Source organism: Quercus suber, unplaced genomic scaffold, assembly GCF_002906115.3.
Source record: "Quercus suber isolate HL8 unplaced genomic scaffold, Cork oak 2.0 scaffold_730, whole genome shotgun sequence".
In the NCBI taxonomy this organism is placed as follows: domain Eukaryota; kingdom Viridiplantae; phylum Streptophyta; class Magnoliopsida; order Fagales; family Fagaceae; genus Quercus; species Quercus suber.
The window spans coordinates 325,935-335,351 of record NW_027070170.1 but is presented as its reverse complement, the minus strand read 5'-3'; the positions used below and the strand labels follow the sequence as shown (position 1 = coordinate 335,351).

Genomic DNA, 9,417 nt, shown 5'->3' with positions numbered 1-9,417 from the left:
TGCCTATAAACCTAAATTTTAACTTGTATATATAATGACTATGGTACAACAAAATTATTGATCTAAAGAGTAAAAATTGGTAGAAGTGTAGACAAAGACAAACAATCACTGAAAGCATTAAAAAAAAAAAGAAATAACAAATTACAAATTACAACATTTTATTTTTTATATAGTACATATAATATTATTTTCAATAATCATATATATTATATACATATATATTTTGAGAATATATTATATAATTATAAATTTTAATTTTAATGACAAGAAATTAACAAGTACCGTGTTAAGAGCTTGGCTGATGAAGAAACTAATGACAAGAATGGAAAATGGGGAAGAATGAAATGTTTGTTACTTGGAGGGTAACCACCTCCAAACAGAGCAAGAGCAGGAAAGGATAGAGGAAAGTAACTGAATTGATTCTATGCTTGTTCATTATCCTACCACAATTGTGGTTATATACAATTACAATCAATCATTGTTCTGCCAATCAGTAACTACCACTAACAACCTTCTAACTAACTCTCACTACCTGATCACTTAACTAAGCCTTACACCTTGCACCTGCACTGCACATGACTCAGTATAGCACAATTACACATCCACTTAATCATAACAACAGGCACACCTCATCACACTACTAGGCACAACACACAGTATCCTAACATACTGGTAGGGTCAGACTTTTGAGTATTTGCTTTTGCTATTGAAGACAAGTTGAAGTGTAGACCATACCCATGTAGGAGTTAAAGCAAATTGTAATCCCAAAACTTTATTAAAATAAAAATAAATAAATAAATAAATAAATAATCTTGTCTTATTATTGGATAGTAAAAAATCTCCCAAATAGATCAATTTGTGACTACTCTTGATCTCTCATCTAACAAATTCTCAAGAGAAATCCCAGTGAGCCTGTCCAATTGTACTTATTTAAATGTCCTAAAACTCGACCATAACAGGTTGATAGGTCAGATTCCTGGAAAACTAGGTCTGCTTGCTCATCTTAAACAATTTAGTGTGGCAAACAATTTTTCAACTTAAGATGGTTTACTGATTTTTCAACTTATTTTTTTATACTTAAGCAAACATCCTGTCAACAGAGGAAGTTATTTCTGTCTTGCATTCTTCAAGAAACATCCAGTTGCCTACAAAAGTAGGAAACTAAATGATGCAGAACAGAAATGTTCAGCACATGAGAAGGAAATGATTGATGTGATTCATTATTTGCTAACTTGGAGGGTGTATCTGCTGGGTCTAAAATTTGTGGTGAGAACTGATAATGTAGTCAATACCTTCTTCAATACACAGAAGAAGCTATCTCCTAAGCAAGCTAGGTGGTAGGAGTTGCTACAAGAATAAGATTTTGTGTGGGAACACAAGCCTGGCAAGCATAATCAAGTGCAAGAATATGTTGCTGCCTTGACCAGAGTTAAGTTAGATTTTGTGGAAATGATAAAGGAAAGTTCTAACCTTGATGCCACTTACTAGAAATTGGTGTACGATGTGAATGCATGCCAAGTGCGTTGTTATTGGCTTGAAGATGGGTTGTTGTATGCAAAGGGTGGTAAGTTGGTTGTTCCTAGTGGGAAGATCCTTAGAGAGTTGTTGAAAAATACTTATGATCCAAAATGGGCAAGACATCTAGGTAAGAAAAGAATGTATGCTTTACTGTCCCGTTCTTATTATTGGCCTAAGATGGATTTAGACATTGAGTTGTATGTTAAGACTTGTCTAGTTTGTCAACAAGATAGGGGTTTAACTCAAAAGGAAGCTGGTTTGCTACAACCTCTTCCTATATTGGAAAGTCCATGGATTTCTGTTTCAATGGATTTCATTACAAGTATGCCTAAAGTGAAGGGAATGGGTTCAGTTTTTGTAATGGTTGATCGATTTTCGAAGTATGCAGTGTTTATGGCCGCACCAAGTACTTGCACAGTAGAGGTAGGTACTGATTTGTTTTACAAAAATGTGGTGAAGTACTTTGGTTTGCCAGAAAATATTGTGAGTGATAGAGACTCTCATTTCACTAGTCGGTTTTGGACAATTTTATTTGGGTTGCTGGGTTCACAATTGAAGTTTTCTATTGCTAATCACCCACAAACAGATGGTCAGACCAATAGGATCAATGCTGTATTGGAAGATTACTTGAGGCACTATGTGACTGCAAGTCAGAAAAACTAGCTGAACTAGTTGGATTCAAAACAATTTGCTTACAATCTGCACAAGTCTTCTTCAACGGGAATGAGTCCATTCAAGTTGGCAATGGGGTAGCAGCCCTAACACCTCATGAGATTGCAAAATAGCGTTTAGGGGGTAGGTGTCCTACAGCATACAGATTTGCTATTGCTAAACAAGAACTGATGAGTTAAAGTTTATTCATTCTTCCAAAAAAAAAAAAAAAATGGTACTTTTATTTATTTATTTTTTTTTTAGTATGAAAGATGGTACTGTTACTAATTTAAATATTGTACATAGTATATAGATATATTAAATATAAAAAAAATTGAATTATTTTTTTATACAATTTTTGCTATACATGACAAGTTATGAGTGGTAGACATCTGAACCCACTACCATATGATAGACTTGACCATAATGAAATATCTTGTAAATGAGGTACATTTTGAGAAAAATTCTAGGACCATAACTAATTTCATAGACTTATTGCAACAATATTTTTTGTTGCAATAAAGTATTTTAATTATAAAAATATTTTATTACAATAAAACTCTATTGCAAAATTTTTTTTGTTGCAATACCATTTTGCAACAAAATTTATCGCAATGGTGGCAACGAAAAAATTTCATTACAATAAAGGTTGATTTTTGAAGTTTATTACAAAGAAAAATTTTGTTGCAATAAGATTATTTTCTTGTTGTGAAGTTCCGAAAAAAGGTCTCAAAAATTTTACACTTTCTTTTTAAAAGAAAATTCAAATACTTAAACCTTTTAAAGTGCAAATATTTAGCAAAAAAAGGGTTAAAAGATTAAAAAGCAACAAACCTATATATAAAAAAAATGGTTGAGTTGGTAAATATTTTGAACTTGTAAATAACTTCACTTTATAATCCAATGTTTCTTAGATTTTATTTTTAGTAATTTTATTATGCAATACACGGGTTAGCACACTACAAAAAATATGACTTATTTCAACCCATTTTTTCCAAGGGTTCACTAAAAATGGTTGAAACAAATGCTAAAAATTGGCGCGCTAATTAAAATATGACTAATCTTCTTATCATGGTTATTAACTTATTAAAACCCTTGAAATAAACTAAAACCCTAAAATCCCGCGTAATTGTTTCCTCGAAATTTTTGGCCCTATTTAGTAGAATAGTTTAAAAACATATTTTTAATTTTTAAATAACATTATATATATATTTTTTTTAGACAAAACATTATATATATTTTCACTTACCTTTTTACTAATATATATTTCAAAAAAATATAAACAAAGGTACTAAAAATATCTTTACCAAACGGCCCGTTACATTCTTCAAGGGAATTCCAACACATCCCTTGGAATAAAGTCTCTCTCTCACACAACCTCAGAATTCAAAAAACCAATTTTCGAATAAAGTCTTTGCTCACTCTCTTAGAAAACCCATTTTCATTTATTCAACCATCCTCCAAAGTAAATGAGAACTCTTAGAAAATTCTCTCTCTCTCTCTCTCTCTCGGAGCTCATCTCATCTCCGACGATCGGTTGAGGCGCGGTGGTCGGCTTTTCTATCTCCGACGATAGTCAGAGCCCTCTCCTCCGCCCCTTTGTCCAATTACAGGTCTCTCTCTCTCTCTCTGTTTGTTTCCCGAGAAAAAAAAATTGAATTTGGAAATTACCTAGTAGAACTTTGCAAAGAATTTTTGGTATTCTCTCTCTCATTCTCTCCATTGATATTTCTCAGAAAAGACGATTTTGGTTATCGAAGGAGCCGGTTTCTTTGGCTCTCACACTATGGTTCAGCTTCTCAATGAAGGCTTTAGGGTTTCGATCATCGACAATCTTGATAATTCCGTCACCGAAGCTGTTGATGGGGTTCGTGATTTATTCGGCCCTAAGCATTCTCAGAATCTTGAATTCCACCTGGTATTCAATTTTGTGTGTGTGTGTGTGTGTGTAAATTTTTGTCTTGTTTGGTTACCGAGAAAATGAGGGAAAAGAAGGTTAGAAATTAGAGATTCTTGAATATCTTGAGCAATGCTGGTTTTAATTTTCGGGAGATTTGTAGTTTTTATTTTATTTTAAATTTAACAGTTTCTTGGCAACCAAATGGTGGCGTTTTGAGGTGTTTGGCTTTTGGTTACATTACATGTTGGTTTGATTGTAGGGTGATCTTAGGAATAAGGACTTGGAGAAGCTCTTTTCTCAAACACAGTATGTTTAATTTCAATTACATTAGCAGTGCTATGATTTTCCACTGTTTTCATTCAATTTTACTGTTAACTATTTTCTGTGGAAACAAACAGAATTATAGACTTTTTCAGAATTGGCTTAATTTTGTGCCATTGGCTTTGTTTGAGACAGATTTGATGCTTTGATCCATTTTGCTGGCCTAAAAGTTGTTGGGGAGAGTGTTGTAAACCCTCGCCGTTATTTTGATAACAATTTGATTGGCACTATTAATCTTTATGAGGTTATGGCAAAATATGATTGCAAAAAGGTGTGTCCGCGATTTAATTTCTTGAACTCATTTGATTTTGTTTTTGAATTTTGTGCTTGTAACAAATGGTTTGGAAGTGAATCAACAATAATCTATGTCTTAAAGAATTTTTGGCTGTTGAGTTATGCATTAAACGTTCATTTTAGTCATATTTGATTTTGCAAAATCTTTGATTCCAGTATATTTCTTTTCAAATCATAATTGCATAAACTATGATTTGTATATGTAGCTGTATATTTGTGGAAGCAATATTATTATTTTTGGTGTCTCACTGCTAAATTGAAGTTTTTATGTTCGATGTCTAATTCTTTTGTCACCACGGGACTTGTAAATCACCCACCATTGTAACTATCGAATCATAAAAAATGTCTAATTATTTGTTTGTCGAAAGTAGTTATAGCATTCAAGTTCAGTTGAATCTTTAACAGAGAATTGTTTAGTCTTAGAATGTGAATCATTTTTTTTATTGATTACATCACATGTTGGCATGCTCTGCCCACTACTGACACAAATAATGTTATTCTGTGGCCAAATAGATGGTTTTCTCATCTTCTGCAACAGTTTATGGTCAACCTGAAAAAATGCCCTGTGTTGAGGATTTCGAATTGAAAGCTATGAATCCTTATGGAAGGACCAAGGTATGTATCACTGGGTGCTTAGTAATGTTTATTTTGGGCATACCACACATAGGATCTGTCTTTGAAGTTGGATAATCCCACTTGTTGTTTCTTGTGTTCATAGGAGTGCAGTTTCTTTTCTTTCCTGACTTTTAATATATTCTATATTTATAGCTTTTCCTTGAAGAAATTGCTCGAGATATTCAGAAGGCGGAGCCAGATTGGAAAATTATATGACTCAGTTACTTCAATCCTGTTGGGGCTCATGAGAGTGGTAGAATTGGTGAAGATCCAAAGGGCATCCCAAACAATCTCATGCCATAAATACAGCAAGTAGCTGTTGCCAGATTGCTTGAGCTTAATGTGTATGGTCATGATTATCCCACGAAGGATGGTAATGCGGTATGTTCTTTTTTGTGTAAATGTTTTTGAGTAGTAGTTGATCGGAATTTCCCTAGTTTCAGTAATATCCATTAGTCCCATCTCATGCACCTCTTTGACACAGACTATGTCTAATTTTGTATTCCACTTATAATCCTTTATAACAATGGCAGTAGTATTTGACTTCCTGTCATTACATAAAATTCGATTAAATTGACAATTTTTTTGCACTTACAAAATATCAAATGTTTTTGTGTTAAACAGGTCCGAGACTACATCCATGTCATGGACTTAGCTGATGGTCACATTGCTGAGGATATAGGTGATCATTCTTCCTTGCATACAAATTTGTATGTCAATGAATTTTTTGTCACCAATTAACAGTTTATTAGGCATTTGGTTAACACACTCATGCTTTTATCATGGGATCTCTATGAAAATCTTGTTTTAGCCATATTTTACAAACACATGGCATTAACAAGCTGTGTTTATCCAATGCAACTCAAGTCTCAGGGTGATTTCAATTCTGAAATAAAAAGATCTACGCTAGTAGCTAGTAGGTTATGGTTTTAAATTTTGGGTCTTCAAAAATAAAAATAAGATTCTATATATATCAGGTTGCCTGAAAGATGATGCATTTAAGTTCAGCAACAAAATGACAGTGTGCACAGTGATAAATGGGTAAAACAGTGGGTATCTTTCTTCCTCACAACTCACAAGCAAGATGGAGATTGAGATTGCAATTGAGACAAGTGAAGCTATATGATTCGCTATTAATTGATAAAATCATTTTTTTGATAACATAATGTCACCTTGAACACACTGTGAGTGATAAGATGGACCAATTTCAATTTTTTGGTACATCTTGAGCAAAAGTTGTAAGGTCATATGAGTTAGAAATAGTAAAACAGATTTTGACTGTTGATATAAACCCTTAGTCCCAAAACATTGGAGTAGTCTATAGATCCTCAACAAGACTGAAACTCTAACGTTGAAATATTTTTTTATGCAGGCTTTTCCGTTGGATTTAGTATTCTTTTCCGGTTGAGGACAACTTAAGGTCTGTCCCTCATTGAAGATTTTTAAAAATTTTTAATCTAACTTTAGATTAATTGGAATTGGGTATTTTATTTTATTATTATTATTATTTTTTTTTTTGGCCTTTTGGATTGGTTTTGTGTAGGGCTTTGTGAGTTCTTACAATGAGTTATTTCCCTGCCTCTTCGCTACATTATCTCCACCCAACCTTTCCCTTCATTACCTCTATTTTGTAGTAATATATTAATTGTTGTGTTATTTTGTTTATGCATGTGTTGGTTGCTTTGATTCAATTTTCATTTGCATCTGTTTTGTTGCCTCACAGTCTTTGCTTCCAGATTATCAGCGGCTTTCTCATAGGTTGAATACATCAAAGCTTATTGAAAATAGTGGTGAGTTGCTAAACTTGATTGTATTTAATAATTTTGGAGAAACTCTAGTCTTGGTAACCTGCTACATGATGTGCCTTGTGAGTGGTGGCTATGTCAAGTTGTGTACCTATTTTGATGAAATTTGCTATGAATTCTTATACTCAGCTCTGCTTTTCTGTTTTTGGCATAATGTTGCTTCTTGGATTTTCTTTTCTCTGCCATTCTTTTTCCTCTTATTATAAAGTTTTTCAACCAATGGATTGGCAGAATATTTCCAAAATAAACTGGTGGACTCAATACATTTTATGGAGATTCTAAATTTAAAAGACAGTGTTGAAAAGGTGTGACATGGAAATTCTAATGTTATATATCTACTTGAAATGTCTTTGAATGCCAGCTTATGTTTTTGTTTTCTTGTTTCTACAGTTAGTTCCATTATTAGCTTCTGCACTTGAATTTGTTTCAGCTGCTGCCCCTGCTTTGGCTGCCTTGTTGAAAATGGGTTCTTGGCTTTCGACAGAAGAATTCAGTTCCAAGGTCGTGCTCTTTCAGTACCTTTACAATATCCTAATTTTCAGATGTTAATTTTTGTCTTATAATGATCTGGGTTGATTGATATCTATCCATATAATGCATAGATCTCTAGTTGCTAGTTTGGCCAATTTGATGGCTTTTTATGAACTAGCAGTTTTTGCGATGCCCTAGGAATAAGATGTATGTATGTGCAAAGGAGAATTATTTTTTAAAAATTGGGAAAAAAGTTGCGCAACTAGTGTACACATATATGACCTTTGTTAAACTATTCCATAGAGGGTTAGTGACTAGTTGTTTTAGAGATAGTGAGAGCACAAACACGACTCTCCCCACAAAGATAGATAACGAAAGAAATATGGTGTAGGGAAAAACACTCTTTCTTCTTGTCAGTGCTAGACTTGCTTGACATGGTGTAATTCGATCTGGTCTTCACCTCCTTGCACTGGCCTGGAAACTTCTTCCGTCTTGTCAGTGGTGCGGCCATCTCTTAGCCTCGCTAACTCAACTTCCAGAGCTTTGAACCTGGCCTCGAATTCACGACGTTGCTCCTCCAGCCTTTGTTCCAAGGATGTGGAATTCGTTTGTTTGGCTTGAAGTTTAGCAGAGGATTTAGGATCAGCCACATAAGCACCGAAAGACTGAAAAGGAAAAGAAAGAGTTCAGTCCAATCCATGAATAAATGGGTCCATATATATAGTTAGGAACTCAGGGAAACTATAATAAAATGGCGAAGCCTTGGGCTAGTCATATAGTCGTAGAGACACTCACTTCCAAGGTCAAAGTAGGATCTATTTTCATCCTCTTATTTGGGGCTGTAACTTGGCCAAAATACAGGGGGGCACTCAATGACCTCGAGTAACGTTTTCGAAATCCATGATCATGTGCTTTTGAGCCTGCGTCTACGTGTTCCTTTGGAGCTTCTGCTTCGTTTTGTTCAGCTAGGAGGTTTCGTCCCGAGCTGCCGCAAAGAAAAACTATAAAAAATGTTAAGAGAACTGGAAGACAAATTATATCCCTTAAACCACTGAGGAATTAATTTTCACCTAACCTCACTCGCACTTCATGAAAATTTATTAGCTAACTTAAATGAATATCACTATGTTTCTTAGAGCATAGCTTCTAGACCTCAAGTCCTCCACTATCACTACCATGCCTTGCACAATAACTTCGTGCGTATCTTCCTTTTAGCAAGAAAGCTAAACCCCCCATGGTTTAAGAATGTTTAAGTAACTAAAACTTTTTATTGAAACAGTAAAATATGAAGCTAACTATATAATAAATAATATATTAGTCTCACGTATTATAATTTGAGCATTATTATATAAGTCTACATTAACCAAAATTACATAAAATTGCACATCATTTCATTCATAACTCGAATTTTGACCTTGAAAATTTGATGGTTCATGTGATCAAAAGTTAGATAAATACAACATAATAAATATACTTTTTATATATGTAGTAAAGGTTTATTTTGGACATAATTACATTAAAATATCATTTAATATTCAAATGAATAACTTCTAATTTTTCAAATTTGTCTCAAATACTATTTATATTCACAATGTGTAAACTTTGCATACTCGATCAACTCAAATTCTAGCTCCACCATTATATCTCAGTGTTATCATTTAATATATATATATATATAAGATTATTTTTTTGCTGAATTGAAAGTCATTAAATCACAGGGGAAAAAAATGCAATATACCCTTTTTTTTTCTATTGGTTAAAGGGTAGGAAGAACTAGGATAAAATTATTGATTTATATAAAATATAACATTTCCTTAAATGGGAACATTGATAGCCACTTTT

General features: G+C 33.4%; 1 protein-coding gene across 4 annotated transcripts; it reads left to right on the top strand.

The window, feature by feature from the left end:
- The first annotated feature begins 3,551 nt into the window (after window positions 1-3,551).
- LOC112022755 (UDP-glucose 4-epimerase-like) lies at window positions 3,552-7,851 on the top strand. Of its 4 annotated transcripts, XM_065766671.1 has the most exons (11): window positions 3,552-3,782; window positions 3,906-4,087; window positions 4,329-4,375; window positions 4,526-4,661; window positions 5,198-5,299; window positions 5,453-5,680; window positions 5,924-5,981; window positions 6,672-6,719; window positions 7,023-7,089; window positions 7,336-7,409; window positions 7,495-7,851. In XM_065766671.1, exons 2-6 carry the CDS (start codon window positions 3,956-3,958, stop codon window positions 5,513-5,515), a joined length of 480 nt encoding a protein of 159 aa, XP_065622743.1. In that variant the 5' UTR covers window positions 3,552-3,782; window positions 3,906-3,955; the 3' UTR covers window positions 5,516-5,680; window positions 5,924-5,981; window positions 6,672-6,719; window positions 7,023-7,089; window positions 7,336-7,409; window positions 7,495-7,851. The 4 variants fall into 4 exon arrangements, with proteins under 4 accessions (XP_065622743.1, XP_065622745.1, XP_065622744.1 ...); XM_065766673.1 differs by lacking the exon at window positions 7,336-7,409 and having other exon boundaries at window positions 3,906-4,036; XM_065766672.1 differs by lacking the exon at window positions 7,336-7,409 and having other exon boundaries at window positions 7,535-7,851.
- The last annotated feature ends 1,566 nt before the right edge of the window (window positions 7,852-9,417 follow it).